The 19,390-nt window shown below is 38.6% G+C and overlaps 1 protein-coding gene across 3 annotated transcripts in view; it reads right to left on the reverse strand.

Moving 5' to 3' along the window:
- Positions 1-19,390, reverse strand: part of LOC121739914 (serine/threonine-protein kinase 26) — an 84,991-nt gene that overhangs the window by 48,148 nt on the left and 17,453 nt on the right. For 2 of the 3 annotated variants that reach the window (XM_042132525.1, XM_042132533.1), the window contains exons 1-2: positions 16,109-17,008; positions 9,642-9,866 (exon numbers count right to left, since the gene is read on the reverse strand). In XM_042132525.1, coding sequence (XP_041988459.1) covers positions 9,642-9,866; positions 16,109-16,399 — 516 coding nt within the window. In that variant the 5' untranslated portion in view covers positions 16,400-17,008. Of the gene's footprint in view, positions 1-9,641; positions 9,867-16,108; positions 17,009-19,390 lie in introns of those variants that run through there. The other variant, XM_042132541.1, reaches the window with a different exon arrangement.

Raw genomic sequence — 19,390 nt, forward strand, 5'->3', positions numbered from 1 at the left:
TCAGCGCAACAATAACATTAAAATTCTCATTGAGCGTCGTCGCCGCGCCGTCAAAGCTGCTCTCTAAGCCCTGGGAGCAGTGTACGAGTGTTAACTCCTAGGGCCCTGACCTTAACAATGTGCCGCACAAAACGCAACAAAACTCCGCCGAGGTCATTCGGCTCTTAACGACTCGCTCGGTGCAATTGTTCATAAATGAAAGCAACCTTAATGAATATATACAAATTGAAATTCCTTTTTCTTTTGATAGTATTTAAAAAGGTTCAAGCTATTTTTTCACCGAGTACCGACTCTTGTGAGTAATAACTTAAGCCAACCGAACTGTAACTAACAAAACTTTTTCAATATTTTCCGCCATCTTAGCAGCAACCGAAAACTTTGACAGCCGCCTGTAGCCTGAACGTGGATCCTGGGCGCGTCGGACCAAAGAAGAATTAATGCGTCCGAGAGATAAGTCCAAGTTTGACAGGAATACATTTCTCATCAAACTTGAAAGTATTCTACGGATAAATATAAATATTCTCTGTGCTCAAATGTTAAACAAAGTGGCGTATTTAGGTTCGTTTGATTCCCTTCAGACGCATCTCGTCACTCGACCTCGTCGAAGCAACATAACGCTAAATAATGTTTGTGTCCGATAAGTCCAAGTTAGCCAGGATTCTTATAGACTTCCCCTCAAACTTGACAGTATCCTACGGTTAAAATGTTCCTAGCAGTCAATTCTCAAACATAATGGCGTATCCAGGTTTGATTCCCTTCAGACGCATTAGAAGTCACCGTGTGCGGGAAACATAGACGATGGAAGCTCGTCGAGGCAACATAACGTTGAATACATTACGCACACGGCACCTGTGTAATGAGAGGGTCGTGCACCGGTACCTAACAGGTACCTCCGCCATATATTATTCAGGGATCTGCAGGTGAGCGTGACTCATGTATTATGATATCAAACGGTGACAGAGGGCGAGCGTTTGAGATGTCCGTCACGGTATGTAGAGATTAAAGACCATTGTGTGCGAAGTACGCCAATGGAAAACGCCTTTAGAAACGTCTCTTGGATTAAAACTATGTTAAAAACTTAATGTACGGAACTTATATAATATTAAGTACATTTTTTTTACTTTAAAGGTCTTTATTATGTGTCATTCATGCAAATAAATAAATTGAAATTGTAAACGATTCTTTATTGGCATATGCTCGAAGATAATAATGATTACTCTCTAAAATCAATATAGGGATTAAGACAAAGAATACCGCTAGAGAGTACAAAATAAAGAGTAGTAGTAAAATAGTGAAATGGAGTAAAAAATAACTCGGCGTTCCGCAGGGAAAGGATCGGGCTCCTCTTGTGTCAATGTAAACAAAAGAAATCGGGCAACGCCATGGCAACGCGCCCACGAGTACGAGTAACGAGGTTAAGAGATGGGGATTCTGGACCGAGATAAAAACTCACTATCTTTACAGGCTTACAACATCACCAATTACTTCATATTTATAACATCTAAACGTAAACTTATGTATGATATACCTACCGGCTACTGCGATCTAAGATCAGTGATGATCAACATCATACAGACACAATATTTTTAAAAGCCACAACACCAAAATCACAATTTTTAAAGTATTTTAAACGTTTACACAAAACGTTTAAAATACTTTAAAAATATACTCTTGATCGATAAACTCTATTATTGTAATTATTATTATTTAGCAGAATCCATCTACTAAAAATTACAAGTACATAGGCTGTCGAACTTTGCGTTGTACTAATATTATGTATTCTGTGCTTTGCGTTCATACATCTGTGTATTTATTTACAGTAGTTTATCATCATGGGTACTTCGTAAACATACTTACATAACATATATCATCATAATCCAATCATATAACATCATAACATAAACATACTGACGCAAGAACGGGTCTTCGCCTCGATGTCAATTGCACAGTTTACATCTGTGATAAATGATAATAATTAAATGGCGACATAATAATATGTGGGCAATCGGTTGAAAAACTACCTATACAATTGACAATTAGCACTGATTAGGACATCACATTACATGAAAGCTGTAATAATCTTAGTTTTAACCGTATTGTACTGGAAGTCATCACGTTTCTAGGTTCTAGGTCTAGTTCTTGTATTAGGCCCAAAAGTCAAAAGGTTAATTGCTATAAAAGAAAGTATAAAGTTCAAGGCAAGCCCTACCGGAAGGACGGGCGGATGAGAAGGGTGCAAATGAGCGCAGCAAAATAAGTATGTACTGACGTGCACTAAAAGCCTATGATATAGTACTATCTAATAAATAAATAGTTCTCTTCGTCATCATCATCTTCTAAGTGTTAACAGATTAAAATTATATACATTGTTGTATTGTCTAGTGTTTATAGCAAAAGGATTGTCGAAGCCAGCTAAAAATATCAACAATAATGATAATGGAAGCACACCACACCGCACGTCCACCGCATCACAATTCACAGTATTTTCAGCATTATTAACGAAAATGCACAACGTGAAGCGTATCGTGTAATAATCTCAGGTATGCGCACAGCGATACACAAACAGATGGCCTCGTTCCGTGCTCGAGATAAAATCTGATAAAAAGATTACATTTAAATCAATGGCGCTGGTGCGAGGTGTCGCTTCACAACCGCTACCGTATCGTACACGGTATACTGTTATCACTTATCAAAGCTGAAAATATACAAAAAAATTCAGCGGGCAGGTGTTATCAGAAGCAATATTGCAATAACCGGTTTCTATAAGTTACTGAAACCATTTTAAGCGCCTATCTAGTCCCTTTGTAAGTATGTATCACGAAGTATGACCTGCATTAACTGTATTGGCCCACCGAGGAACATAACAAGCTTATTATGTAAAAAATTATGTAAATTACAAAAAATCACTCTTATAAAACGTTAAGAAATTGTGTTACATGCGTGTCCCCGTTTCTCTAATTTAAAATTTCACATCAATTTCATGTGTGTGAAAACCTCAATTTAATTATAATGGTCGCAATGTCCAATTAGCAATTTTTATCACGACGTGAACATTACTTTAATATCTACATATTATTCGCATACAATAACAACCTCGAATTGCGAGCAACGATATAACTAAAAGGAAGGAAACAGTTTCACATAAACGTTTAAAATACGTTTCGATTCGGAAATTTTGCGCCAAGTCCGCGCAGTTACAAATGCTATATCAAATTCGACAGCCGGTCTATTTGCTATCTTCTTCTCTGACCTTCGAACAAATCCGCATTGCAGTTAAACCGAACGACACTAAAAATAACGCACGCATTACAACGGAACACCTTTACAGCGCTCGTGCCGTTTATTTTTGGCCGTAGGTACTGCCTGCTGACATATAAAAAAGATTCAATGTAGGCCGTCACAAAAAAGGCACTTTTATTTTTGCGAAGTACATTTCAGCTTTATTACGAAACAGTTTTTATGTTTTCATTTAAAAACCTCAAGTTAGGTTACGTTTTTCTTCAGGAATCACACTTTATTGTCAACCGACATTCGAGATGATATTTTGCTTAGAAACAAAACGCCACTGCAAGCACGAGAAAGTATATCGGAAAGGCAGGTTAATAATAGAATTGTGTCTTAAAATAGCAGAAATGGGGGTCACTGGATTCATACATAATGGGTAAATCATTTCGTTAGCATGCCAAGCGGTCTCACAAAAGTTGGTCGCGTGCCAAATGGTATCTAATTGCGGAACACAAAACCTTGTGCGCCAACCCTTGGGGTTCGAGGCTTAGTGTTTCGGAGGCAAAAAGCGAGGAAGCAACTACAATAAAATCTCTCGAATTGCAAAGATTCGCTGTAAGCTCTCTCGCATAACATTAAGCTTAAGTTGTGAGAAAGCCGTGTAAAGTGGTATCATTCCACTTTAGATTTAGCAATTCAATCCTTGTGCTTATTGAGATCGAAAAGATGGTTCAACGATTTGTACAATGTAAAGGTCGAATAGAAGGCACACGTTTTATTTAGCAAGAACGTAATCTTTAGAATGCTGCATAAGAAAGATCTGTAAAGTAGATGACGAGTTATCGGTGCGGAGTGCGGACGTAATCACCGGCCAGGAGTCTGGTGTCCATTTCCAATCAGTCGAGAGACAATGAGCGGGAGTGAGTGTGAAATCATCAATAAACGGCGCCTTGACACGCGGCCAGGTGGGGTCAAGGCTTTACGACATGGGGTTCGTCCTCGCCTACTATGGCCAAACATTTCGACTTTGACCTTTTCTCGTCACAACGATTTGTTATATCATTCGGTTTGATACATTGTGTTCGGTGGGATTTTTCGTGAAACACGCGTTTTTTAAAGAATGGCGCATGTTACGTAATTTACATTTTTTTTTAACAATTTTCTATATTTTTACAATAGAAGAGCATCAGAAGTTAGTGTGCGTCAGCAATGAAATCACACGATTACAACTACGAAGGAAATATCGTGGGTATTAATTAAATCTATCGTTACAGGAAGTAAGTTAACCAATATTTCCTTCCTAGCTTGTTATAATTACTATACATATTCCCTACTTCTCTAGCCAGTTTACTATAACTTGTGTTACTACTTTTCAAAACCGTTAGTCAATTCGGTCAATTATACCTAAAACAATATGTGCAAAAGAAGTGTGATTGGTGGCACTTATTTGAAGATAACCATAAGATAACAGTTTTGTATTTTTATTTTAATGCTTCTACATCCGTATTTAAACATAACTTTACCTACAACATTGCTAGCTTGAACTAGCTAGCAGTAGCGCGAATATTTGTTTGAGTTTTTAACCGACTTCCAAAAAGGAGGAGGTTATATGTTCGTCTGTATTTTTTTTTGTATGTTCAACCATAACGTCGCCGTTTGTGGACCGATTTTCATGATTTTTTTTTGTTGTTGTACAGGGTTGAATCCGAATTTGGTACCATGTTCATAAAAGTGGTAATCTGATGATGGTATCCATGAGGAATCGAGAGGACTCCTTGAAATTTGTATGAAAACATATAGTGATTTTGATTTTTTCTGAAGCATTCAAGGTAAATGCTACCAAAAAGTAAGATTTCGCACCAGGGTATAACCCTGGATCCTAAGGTACCCAACAGAACTTTTGAATCCTTATAGATACAGGTTCGGGGATTTCACACACACAAAGACCCAATTGTTAGTACTTTTCATGATATTTACATCGGAGCAGATGTTTTTGATGATTGTTTGTGGACCGATTTTCAAAATTCTCATATTGTTGTTTAAGATATAATCTTAATTTTGTATGACAATTACGAAAGTGGTGAGCTGATGATGGGATCTATGAGCAATCGAGAGAAATCCTTGAAATTTATCAAAACACTCATAGTGGTTAAAATGTTGTTTCTAGTAACTTAAACATTTATTATGTTACAAATAAGAGACATTTCATACGAAGGTGTCTCTTGGTCCAAAGGTACTGAACAGAACTCCTGAACCTTTAAAGATGAAAATTTTGAAATTGCAGCATCGCTTAGACAAGTCCAAGCATTTACCACAATTTTGCTTACAGTAATATAATATGGATAGTTAATATTCGTAGTGGTTATCTACGCATAAAGCCTTGTCTTGTAGACAACTAAAATCAGTGAAAGGCCTTTGCCCAGCAGTGGGACAGTATAGGCTAATTAAAAAAATCATAAAATAGGGTATCCAGGGCTTAAAATCTAAATTAAGTTTCTACATTATTAACCAGTATTATACATGATTTTCAAAATTATTTTGTTCTTTTAAAGTATATTGTTATACCATTTTGGTACTACGGTTACTAAGTTGGCAATTTGATAATGATATCCATGTGTTATATTATAGGGAGCTCCTCAAAATTTATAAGGAAACATAATATTATAGTGATTTCGATTTAGTTAGAAGTATTCTAAGCATACGCTACCAAGTGAGATCTTGCTACGGGTATACCATGGTTCCAAAAGTGCTTAGAGAACTTCTGCCTCTTTGGTTTCATTGTTGTTTTATGAACTGAAAGCATAATAATATGCTACTATGTAAATTTTATTCAACGTTATTCAAGTTTAAATACTTACAGTTAATAGATGTGATAGTTTCATACCTAAATCATATCTATCTACAACTGACACTTATGTATTTACCATTACATAAATAACTAAAAAGAGTGAAATTATTGTTTTTTAACAAAAAATTAAAACCGACTTCCAAGGTAAAAACAATAAGAATATTAACTTAAAAGTATTAAATAATTCTTTCTCTAATAGTGCCTTTTCCAGAATTCGTCAAAATCCCAACTATTTCTGTACATTATAGTCTTCATTACTTTGAAGTCGGTACCAGTCCCAAATATTTCAGATATTCTGACATTGACTGTAGTCATGGTTTAATTAGCTGGTACCGACTTCAAAGTAGTGAAGACTATAATATGTACAGAAATAGTTGGGATTTTGACGAATTCTGGAAAAGGCACTATTAGAGAAAGAATTATTTAATACTTTTTAGTTAATATTCTTATTGTTTTTACCTTGGAAATCGGTTTTAATTTTTTGTTAAAAAATAATAATTGCTTCTACTACTAGCAGCTTTCAGCATACTTTTAATTTTTAAGCTGCTCAATTTTCAACCATCAACATTACTCCACCAGCTGTCGAGGAAGCAATAAACACGTAGACTAAGTGACCAATAGCATGTGGCATGTTAATTAGAGAAAACGTCACGCTGAATAATATATTTATTTATTAGAAAAAACCACATCAGCCGCCAACAATACGCGGGCGACACGAAAGCGGCATTATTTTACTTTCACCTGGCGAATCGCAATTACCGCGACAAATGTATAGGAACTGACGCTTCCAATGCGGATGTACGCACAAACGAGCACCGGATTGTTTTATACTAACGGCGTTTAGGCGTCGCGTGTAACAGGGGGCAGTTAAACAGAAATGGACTATAGTTTGGGTAAAAGCGGCTAAAAGGCTCGGGGTTCCTTTAATTTCTCCCGGCACCTCTTACAACCTTCATCTTGGTCCATCCCTTTATCTACGTATTTATTACACAAGCTAGAACTTCCCTCTGACGAAGCAGCCTTCGCCAATGCTAAAAGCCCTTGCAATCATAAACTAGTAACTGATCATCAAAAGTCGTTCACTTGAGCGTACCTACCCAAATTTCTTCAAATTTCGGTCTTGTGGCTTCTAAACTCATCAACATCCAAATTAATCAATGAACAGCAGACCAATAAGTGTCAACAGAGTCGACACCCTTCAGCCGATGTCACGACACATCAACTCCGCTCCCTAATTGAACTTCGCGTCGCTCAAGAGATGGACGTCAACACCACTTTGAAAGCGAGCGTTTTGCTCTCCAAACTTCCGGCTGCTTGTATAATAAAATATTCACAAAATCCTCAGTAAAATAATGGAATTTATTAAAAATCCTAAAATAAGAAATCTCATTTTAGGTTGCTCCAATCCTACAACAGAGTCAATATAAACGATCATTCTAAAAACCGCTTAGGCTAATAAGCTGGTTTGCTGATTGTCAAGTCATATGTCTCAACAAACGCATAACGACGCCTTTCGAAAGTGTGTCAAGACTGTAATGGCATGCATTTCATAGCGATTTAGGAATAAGGGAAATGCAACTTCTCAAAGCATTGTGCAGAGTTACTTCCTTGTGAATAACAGAGGAATAAATTTCATTTTTAATCAAATTCTAGAAAGAAATACGAGACTGCTTGCGTGCTAGGGACCACTAAATAAATAGCTCTACATATTTCTACGTAAGTATATTTAGAAAACACAACATCTAAACGCAAAATAAAATGGTTTTGTGATTTACAGACTTACTGAACAAAAGCGATGTAGAGTTTTAAACTGCAACAAATTACTGAAGGATCCACCTAACTCTCCACTGAAAAGGGTAAGTACACATATTTTGTTCAAATATGTAAATAAATCTCAGCCTAAATCTTGGGTCTCGAAATTACTGATATATGAAGGACCCTTTTGTAGAATAATACAATAAGAATTTTTAATCAATGGAAAAGGGTCGCAAAATTAATATAGAAATTCAAATTATGTTCGCTCAGACATCCATAACAGACATCGGCGGGCCTGGCGGGATGCCATTCGTGCTTTGAAAGGGGAGCGCATAAACCATCGGGTGCATTGTTAAAAGAACCCAACCAAATAATGCCGACCACATGAATCACCAAAGCTCGATTGCACATCAGGGTACAAAATGAATTGACATGTATCTACATCGTCTGCCAAAAACAACCAAAACACATGCTGGAAGTCCTATTGAAATTTGAGTTCGCATATTATGCTGATGACTCCTACAATTTTATATCATTGTCATTTTATCGAGAACCTAATTTCCTCGAAATTTCCCACCACAATGAAAGCCGAGCCTGAACGCGTGTGGCGTCTATAAGGGGATTCAGTATGTCTATTGTGCGAGAGTCTATGCAGGTCATTGATAGGTTAAGTCTTTGTTAAGCTGTGATCTAAGCCCTAAGGTATCGTGCCCGCTGCCCTAGATTCGTACGAAGTATCTGCCAATTTGCTTTAATCCGGCTCCGGAGCGATGTCGATGTAAAATTTTAAAATGCTCTAATTTCCTTTTTCATCACAAAGAGCTCTCGCTTAATCACCTGGCCGGCTCCATCGTCGAAGACTTTTAATTAAAAACGTTTCGTAACTACCGCATATAAAATATAATTCACATTGTTATTGTTGCTAAATTTATGTTACGCAATTTCAGTATTAGAACGAGTCGTGACGGTACGTTACCGCGGAGCACGCGATTGCCATAGGTGAACGTTTCGCTGTGAACGTACTACTAAATGTCACGCTGCAAATAGAACGAGCAATGATGATGATTAGATGATAAGCTGCTAAAGGTCGCGCCGAACAGTACTGAAGCAAAAGTTTTTGAGATAACAGATATTATCGCAATCAAGTCGTGATACTAAGCAATGCCCGGTCTCTATAACAAGACTTTCGTACTCTACATATTTTGTACAATCGACTTGCACTTCACAGAATTATTACTCGTTATATCGTGGGTATAAATCATATCAAAATTAAATAAATTGCTTCGTTAATGAAGCGTAATATCTTAAAAGTACTAAAACAATTTGGCTTAATAAGGTAACAAACTAGGCAGGAAATTCTCGTAGTAAATTATCGTGGCAGCTTAATGGAATAAATTGTGCGCACAAAATATCCATTCCACAAAATTTACGAAGACTTATTAGCTGTCGGTCTCTATTGTTAAATAGTTGATAAATATACTCTCAGGCTCACGTCAGTCGAAGTACGAAAAGGGTGCAGTGCCATTATGTGTGAAAAAACTTTCGGCAACAAGCGGGGGTAGACAGTGATTGATCGCTGACACTTCGTTACCAGAACTTGGCCGTTCATCTCTAGTATATTTTCTCTAATGCGGCTGATAACGAAGGTAAAGGACACATGGATGGCAGTTCACTTTGGAGACGAAAGATTAAACGAAAAGATTCCTTGGAAAATTTTGCTTTCAAACTCTTGAAGAGTTCCAGATCCTGCAAGTTGGAGAAAACATTCGAATTTCGAGACACCGAGTCATCGATATGCAAAAGTAATGCTTACCTTCAAGTATGATCCGTAATATTTGGTGACGTACGGGCTATCACACTGTGACAGCACCATGATCTCCTGCTGTATGTCCTCGATTTCATCTTCGGCCTCCTCTAAGTCGATGATTTTGATGGCGACGACCTGCTGCGTTCTGTTGTCGACGCCTTTGAACACCTCGCCGAAGGACCCCTTGCCGATCTTCTCTTGTTTCGTGAAGATCAGCTCCGGGTCGACCTTCTGTGGACAACAAACGAGCAAACATAAGATTTACAGAAAAATTTGTAATATGGAAGAAGGTTACATCTGTAGTGGTAAAAGAATCTTTTGCACTTTCAGTTACACGTGTTTTTAAGCTTACTGCCTTCCTTGGTGGCTATTTTTTTTTCTTTTTTATTTATTTCGTTAGTGAGTCAAGACCAGAATGTTTACAGTCAACATACGTGCCCACGTCTACCTAATTTCACGTTCGAGTTGTTTGCAGAAGTGTCCTAACAAAATGATATATCATTCGTACGTAACCGTTTTGGAATCCGATAGCGCGTATTTATGTGATAACAAACCAGCCAAATATATGCGAAATACACGATTTGTATAATAAAAATAATAAAATCGGATCAAGATATAATATGATAATATATTATAATGATAGGCCGCCAAATTAATCCGTAATATTTTAATATTCAATGTCGAATTCTTTATTGGCATACCCTTGCCTCCGATGGTCATTTCTTAAATCAAGCTTGCCATCAGATTTTATGGCAGTTAACTAAACAAGTGGGTAAAAACTGACTATTTTTGTTACAACAAAGACAAAGAGCTGGTATAGCAATTTACCTCCTTGATTCAAATAACGAAAATCATAGGCATAATTCGTACCTTCATGAATTAAAGATTTATAGGACTCTTTAACTCCCCCGCCAGATTTAAACGCTGCAACCAGAAGTCTAATAGGCGCTTGGTCACAAACCCTCCCCCGTCAATTGGATACAGGAATTAATTACGAACGAAGGTAGCGCGGGGTCCCAGCAACCCTCTCCCTGCTCAATATCGGGATATCAAAAGGGAATACACCACAATTAGCCATTGAAAATTCAATCGCCTACTCGTTCATTGCAATCTTGCAGTTGAATCCGAACGAGAGAAAAGGGAATGTTTTGATGTCTTGCAAAACGTCTCGAATCTTGGCAGTTGACTAGTAGCTGATACTAGGTGCGACGTTAAAAAAGGTTATAATAAGGTCGTCAAGGGCATGCGTTATAGCGCAGTCAACAGCGAACGCGGGGCATGTCCGCGACGCATGCCCTCTGATCGTATCCAAAACTTCAAAAATGACAATATTGACGTTGCGTTCCTTGACGCATTCAATTATTGAATGCGCCAATATGAAAGTTGATGACTAAAATTGAAGATGAAAGTGCACTGTGGACATAGCTAATTGTTATTATTCTTTTCCAACGTTGCATCGCTAATTCTTTAAGCACATTTAAAAGACAACTTGCATTTTTGCCATCTAACAAATGCACTTGAATTTAATACACCGTAAGTGAGTGATGATGTGTTGGAATTATTATGCTACCAAGTAGCGACTAGAGACAAATCAATCTATTCCATAACACATGACTGCTACTTGATTGCGGCAATTATAGGACAATTAGGTAAATATCATAAAATGCCTGCTAAATGATCGCTTTATTGCTCCAACCGTAATAAATAATAATAATTGTAACATTCGTTTTGTGTCACTACTTAAAAAAGTAAGTTTTAACTATTATCCAATGCAATAACTAAAATAATCGATACTGTAATTATTATTATGACACTAAAGTGTTTTTGCATAATTTACTCAAAGATACCTGTAGGCTGTATATCTGAAGATAGTAAAACTATTTGAAAGATAGCATTTATCTAAGAGGGATTAACGGGAAGTACCTATCGATAATCCCACCACCTTAAACTTATCAATATTATTAATAGCAAGATAATCGTTAAACGATGTATAACCATAACATATGCGTATACCCAGTAAATATGATACGACCCACTTGGGTACTACTCTTGACTACCTATTTCCTCGACTGTTGCTTTTCACGACTTATAAGATACAAATTTCCTAGAAACGTACCTAGTTTGAATAAAACTCATGTTTATTTGAAACGTAGGTTCAAAACCTAATTGCATTGGGATGCTGTAACGTAAGCAAGTATGCTCATAAATTATAATATGTTGCAACGCAGTCCTGAGCTCCTGACTCCTGAGTCACTGCGAAAGCCGAAAAGGTCATAGAAACAAATTCGCGCCGCTAACAAAGGGTTATGACACCTTAGGCATTTCCACGCTGAGTCAGCCCTTCGCCTGGCTGCGGGCTGACATTGCGGAGTCAAGGCTCCGCGGTCAGCGCCGTACGTGACGCCCGTGCTAAACGCCCGCTTTGCCCCACTCATTGTTATTGTAATGTGCAAAAACCAAACACATGCGCAAAGGGCAAGTGCAAATATAAGCCAATTTCTGAACTTTACACTATCAAAGAGCTCTTATGAGAGACAATGTTTTGTTAGTGCGCACATTACATGGGTCATACCATAGCTCCATTTTTGGCAAAAACGAAGCCTAATAAATAATAATAATCGGTTATCATTACAACATTTGACCCAATTATGGCGCTAGTACCTAGCTTGAAGCTCCAACCAAATAGGTAGTTTAGTAAGAAATAATAATAGCTCCCACACCGGTTTCGGTGACGGTGGCCGGTTTCATGGAAACCAGGCCAGCTACGCAGGAGTAATTTTATAGTGCCCAAGTGTGTGCGCAGTACACAAGAGCACTCTCTATTCCTTTACTCTCATAACCCAGTGGGACGGCAGACCGACACGACTGGCGAGAGATCAGGCGCAGGACCGACTTTTTACATGCCCATCCGACGCATGGATCATCTTACTTGTCAGACAATCAGGTGATCAGCCTGCATTATCCTAACCAAACTTGGAAATAACATGTTTCCAACGCGGGAATCGAACCCACGACCTCCGAGTCAAGAGCCGAGCTCTGAACCACTGGACCACGGAGGCGTTAGTAAGAAATAACAGAACGATGATGATATTGGAACATTTCGCTTCACGGATTTAAGCCGGTACGTGCTTGAATTAACAATTAAAATAAGAGCTTAGGTACCGCTACAACTATGAAAACATTTTCCTAGGTATTACGTTATAACAGGTTTTAAATCTCGAGTTTTATTCGCATTTATTCACATTCATGCTTGTGTTAAAATTAAATGACATCACGCGTTTTACTTTTTAATTCCACGAAAGTTCTAAACAATTATAGAACAGCATGCAAGTGCTTACACTTCATCAAAAGCAAAATAAATAACGACAGTTCATCTCTTGAAACATTAATTTCTTAATTCTTAATTGCAGCCAAGAACCCAAATGCGCTTCAATAATTTTAGCGCGCCCGCCCAAATGCGCTACAATTTCACAATATCACAATCAGCTCGTAAAGAGCCCACCCAGCCAGGTATGATATAAATATTGAACGTACAATGTTATTCCCCTCTTTAAATTGCAGCCCTCGGGGGCTCTTAAAAAGAGCGATAAAATGAGAGGTTCATCGCGACAAAACGCTTATTGAATTTAGCCAGCCAATTTCACAAACGAACCGGCACAAAGGCCGCGTCGTTACCTAGCAGGGACCCAGACTACCGTAATACCATTTAAGCACTAAAACAAAGTAACGTTTTTCAATAAACTCGTGTGTCCCAGTTAAGTAATCGGATGTAAAGCGGCTCGATAAAAAGCGCTGGCAATTTCCTTTGAGCGCGACGCTCGTTATTCTCTTCTTGGTCATTTAGAACGTAGAATACTTTTACTCTTATTACCACACAAAAAATGCTTCTACTTTGGTCATTTTATGTTTCTGAGTAAAAAAAACTCTCAGAATTTCGATAAGAAAAAGGTGTCTTATCGGTGACAAAGTTAAATTAGAAAATTATCACTTTACCGGCTACCGCCCATGGGACGAATGCATATTCTTTTTCTGTCCGAGTTCCTTGAAGCAATGTTTGGAATTTTTTTAACAAAACTTAGGGTAGTCATAATAATAACGTAACTTGTAAAAAATATATTTATGTCTTCAATTTAATTCCAGTTTTTTTGTCTACACTTCTACTAACTAGTAACTTATTGCTGAATTTAGAGTGATGGCGCAAAGTTTATCTAACGTTTTACACTAATAAAACTAATGAATCAGAGCATTTAATTGGCACCGTGCATTGATTTATCTAATCAATGAACATGCGTCAGTGATAAATGCTTAACACTTAAAACCTGTACAAACATAAGTCTGTTTCGATCCCGGTTTGATCGAGTCACTTTTCCATTTCAGGGGAATAGCACTATTGAGTTTAATATTAAATAAGTAGATTAGAAAGAACAAAGAACGAAGCTTTGTTTGTTTCAGTACCTAAAATAGTAGAATAGGGTAGGTAATAGGTTCGACCAGGGGTCACCAAATGGCGGACCGCGGTCCGCATCCGGACCCATTGTGTGTGAACTAAGCATTTTCGATGAACTTCGGCTATAAAAATTGACACTTTTCTCATTTAATTTTCGTAATTACCTTTGTTTAATTAATATTTTTATTTAATTGGTGACCCCTGAGTTACACCAAGAATTTTGTTGTTTTTAAGAATAATATATTATTATGTCGACCTCAAAGATAGCATTAAAACTCCGTTAAGATGTCGTAACGGCATTTAAAAGTGATGTACCGTCACATTAATAGCAAAGAGCGATATTTAAACACACGCAATTACCATGCAGCTGAAGCGTAACTGCATAAGCGCCAATTTTCCGTACCGATATAGCCAGTTTCTATTAATAAGTAATAACGTTTAATTGGTACGTACTGCTGTCCGCACGCACTGAACTCGTTTCGACGAAAGTGTCGTTTTGATTTTAACGTGACGTGACGCAACGTAAGGGTATGTGTGGGTGTGCTACATAACTGTAACATACCCGCATGCCTTAGAAAATATTAGAAACTGCATCGTATCGAGAAACGAGGAAAACAAAATATTACACAATAAATATAATTATGCTATGTACACTGCTTTTCTACGTATGCGACTGATAAGTTTTTGAAACTTTCCTTTTCATTCTCTACATTCTGCTAACTTGTTCAGATTTAAAATATTAGTGTTTAGAGTTGCTAGTACCAGTTTTTGTTATGAAATTTCATCGTACATAAAATTATTATTATTATTCTACAGGACGTATTTTGCACTACATGAAACCTCTGTTCTACTGTGGTCTGCGAACGACATCCGACACGCAGTACGCGACGCGGAAATACGTGAAACTGCTATACTATATCGAGTGTCCTGTGTTATGTAGTCACGGTGCCGGCCACAGAGAAAACACGGGAATATTATGTTATCATTGTTAACTAGGTGATTCAAACTGTTGTCCTGGATCTAGACTCCAGAATCTCTATATATTATTCCTGCGACAGTCTCAGATTAATTAATTCAAATGATGGCAGACTGGCCGTGTATTATTATTTATTTATCTAACAGTATTAAGATTCAATATTAAAAAAACTATCAACGCCCTCTGCCCTATGCAGGTACTAATAAAAGTGCCGTACAACTTTTCCCGTCTAGCCCCCGCAAGGCGCAAGGCGCGATAAGGAACTTCGTTCCAAAAACCTCAGAAACCGGGTGTTAGAGATGTATTTCCGACACTTTTGCTCAATATTTCGGCATATTTAAGCAATGCATTGGTCTATGAAATGTGGAGCACAGAGTTGTGTGGAGTATGCGGCTGTCCAAACAAGAGACCTCGCCTATCAATTTTCCGACCGTCAAAATATTTTTAACCGGATTCGAGGTAAAAAGATTTTCCACTCTAAATCTAAACTGAATAAACGGAAACGTTAAAATTCAAGCTCTATCAACGATGACCACTATATTCATTTTTTATATTGTTATTTTTATTAAATCTAAATTAAATACTTACTTACACAAAAAGGTACATACTTTAGGGTTGGTGGCTTATTATATTTGTGTACTACTCAAATTTTTTTGTTCTTAGTTCATAAAGAACGTGTATTTCATTAAGTGCACTATATAATCTGTACTAAGAAGTTTCAATAATAAGTCCATTAAAGGTAAATAATTACTCTTTGTTGTGTAATTCTGTCTTGTTATCTCAAGATAAATAGAATTTACGACCCGAGGTGAAAAAAGCCATTTCAAATGTTTGTATTATGCAGTGATAATTTACAATGCAGTGTAGAGTTGCATGATGCATCGCATTACCTATAACCCTGTCTATTGTCTAACGTCCTAACCTTAAACCTGTCCCAAATGTTTTAGTACGATTTTTTACTTTTTGAAATATTCATTGTGTGCGTACAATGTTTGGGAAACAATACGGTTTGGGAAGCTACATGTTCGGTCGACTATACCAGTAACTTACATAGTCAGCCGCATTTCGGGTATGCGACGGTCTGACGGGCGCCGGGCGGGCCGGTTGCGGCGGCAGTTTGGAATGTCTCCTATCGAACGAGGACACGTTACTGCCGGACCAGCTCCACCGGCCGGGCCCGCTGGCGCCGTGCGGCAGCGAGTACGACGACTGCGGCCTCAGGTGGCGCGGGCTCGGCCCCGACAGGACGGGCCCCGAGGGTCCGCGCTGCGGCAGCGGCGGCCCGCCCATGCCCGGGACGTAGTGGTAGTGCGGAGGGTTCGACACGGCGGCTCCCCACATCGCGACACAGGCACTCACACTCCGAGATCACACTTCACCTCATAACACCGAGAACGGCCGAGCACTGAAACGACATTCCCCGCTCGATTTCCGCAACACCTTATCGTCCCGAATTCGATAAACGATAGATTACTACTGTTTAAAAAAATTAATTTATTGATAAATCGAGCTCCGCGACCGATGCGAGCGAGCTAGGTTGCGGTTTGCGATGGAAAGACTGTTTGGAAACATGAGCACTTGGAAAGCGAGAACCACCGGACGCGATTGCGACGCACCGTGAATTAATTGGTATATTATGGCCGGTCGTTTCGTCGACGAAAAAGGCTAGCGACGTATCGAAAATAATAAGGACGTCTCGTTTATTATACGCGAGTGCTCGAAATGTAAAGGTGACGCGGCTCGATAATTTAAGGTCGTCTCCAAAATGAGGGCTACCCTACGAGCGAGCAGAGTCGATACGTAAAAGTTAACATCACTGAATAATTTTGCTGCGGGCTATCCAATGGCAACTCGAACTATCACTGCTCCACACTCCGACGACCGCGCGTAGAAATCGGCGACGCAACTAATCCGTGCCGACGGGCTGCGTGTGAGTAACGACGCATTTCAGTGCAGACTGCTCGCGTGATGGCAGCGGTCGCGAAGCGTTCCACTTCGACCGTCCTGGCAGTTGCATGATTTTTCGCAAGGGAGAGCGGGGGCGAACGCGGGCGGCGGCGTCGGCGAACCGTGCATCACCGGCAGCCCCGCTCGCCGCCGACGCAGCAGCGCGGTACGCCGACGGCGCGAGCGGTGGTGGGCGACCGCGGCCCTAAAACGCACGGTGCGCGGGCACATCAGATAACATTCAAATTATTGTACAACCTGATACTGTTCATAAAAATAACGGGACGGTACATCACCGCACGAATAAATTACCGCGGGCGCCGCAGGGTTCACGTATAAAAAAATACTCGCAACGCAACACCTTCGTACTTTTTACGTCAAACAAATTACCTCTCGAGTGATATAACAGAGACCTCATTCGGTGCTCCGCCGAGTCTAGTCGGAGGCGTTCCGCTCCGCGAACACGAAAGTCAGCAAGACAAAAGCATTACGAAAGTCTCGTTGGGCCGCGAGTCGCGACGGCGTGCGGTCCGGGGCACAACGGGCGACATTAGTATTCCGCTCGTGAGAAGCAGCAGCGGTGGCACCGTTCCGGGCGTCGTCGACTGCGGACTGAATACCGACCGGCAGACGTGCCCAGCTGCACGCCTCCAGAGCTAACGACATTGGACGACGTGGCCCACATATTCGCCCTCCTGAATGTCCAATACGTGCTAATATGCTTTGGTAAAATATTACTTATCTTGCATACTAAACATTGAAAAATATTATTACGAAAACCGTTATCTTAACCCGTAACCGATGGATGAGGCATAAAAACCTTATCATCTTTTTAACAATGCGGAATGACTCAATCGCTTCCTTTAAATCACCGTAATAATACACACTTGTTTTACGCACAAAATGACAGATTATTTCAACGTGTTACATTTTTAAGCTTTTGTAAGCATAACGTGAACTAATTTGCAACATAATTATACAATATACAAATACATTACCGCTCTACATAAGCGGTGATGTTAAAATAATATTATTCTTTGCATAGGTATTTTATTAAAGACAGTATTTTAGGGTTGAAACCCATCATAGCACTTCAATAATAAGACATGTAGTGGGTTATATTATGAACCCACATTTGTTTAACATAAAATTGTAATATTTTTATGTATGTAAATTTATGTTTTATGAATGTATGAAGTTACCACTCTCTTTGATTGTGCTTGATCAATGATCAATGACTGGTAAATATTTTTACAATATCAACTTTTCAGTTTGTTGGCAATAAAAATTTCGAATAACCAGCAACTGATATTGCACGAAATAAACACAAACAATCGAGCAGCGAACGTAACAAACTGCCAGCCATGTTCATTTCAATTGTGAAATTCCTATTTACACAACTTTTATTACATTTCCTATATGAAATTTAAATTACTTTAAATTTTTGTGTTCAGCTGCACACTCGTCAATTAACATGATTTTATTTCTGAATACATCTGCACAATAAACCGAAGATAAGAAACACAACCGATTTTTAGTTTCATTCAGAGTTCAGAATTTCAGCTGTAACTCTGGAATGTCAGAAGTTCTAGGATATCCCTGAACGATATGAGTATTAATACGTTTTCTACAAGAGTTTAAAGAGCTACGTATAACGAGACATGGCACTTTAAAAGCATTAGCAAGTACTCGGGTGGTGGGTTGTGACTTGTGTAAATAAACGCTCGCGCCTCTATCTCCGTTGGCCCTACAAACACTGGGGACCAATATTTGTACACACCAGCCCACGTCACCTATTACTCAATAGTAATCCTATCTCTTAATTAATGACTGCAATAATTTATGGAACTATCGTTTTTCACGTGATAATTGAAGACATTAGTGGATAAAGTGGCTAACTAACAATCAAAACTGTCCTTTGTATGAACCTGGAAAATGATTTGAAATCAAAAAAATAAGGATTTTATGTATACTTAGCTAAAATATATATTAGATAGATGATGAACTAGGTAAGTTAAAATGTTTACTCAAATTATAAGGGAAAAAATGTGTAATAATTGTCCTTATGTTATAAAATATTAGTTACCTTATACCTATCCTGTATACCTTCATCCACTCACATCTTCAACAATTATTATTATTATTATTGCGTGCGTCCATATTAAATTGTCAGGAACTCGCGTTACATTTTGCAGGGAAATATCCGTTGTTCGGTCACAGCCAAGGTCACGTCCAATCTTATAGACCCCGGGTTTTTCTTGGCCGATACCAAAAAACTTTTGTATGAAAGGAGAAAATGGAATTTGAAAACTTTTAGGATTTAATGCACTCTACATCTACTTATTATAGATGGCATTCGAGGAATTAAAACTACACAAATCTACA

Source organism: Aricia agestis, chromosome 1 (genome assembly GCF_905147365.1).
Source record: "Aricia agestis chromosome 1, ilAriAges1.1, whole genome shotgun sequence".
In the NCBI taxonomy this organism is placed as follows: Eukaryota; Metazoa; Arthropoda; class Insecta; order Lepidoptera; family Lycaenidae; genus Aricia; species Aricia agestis.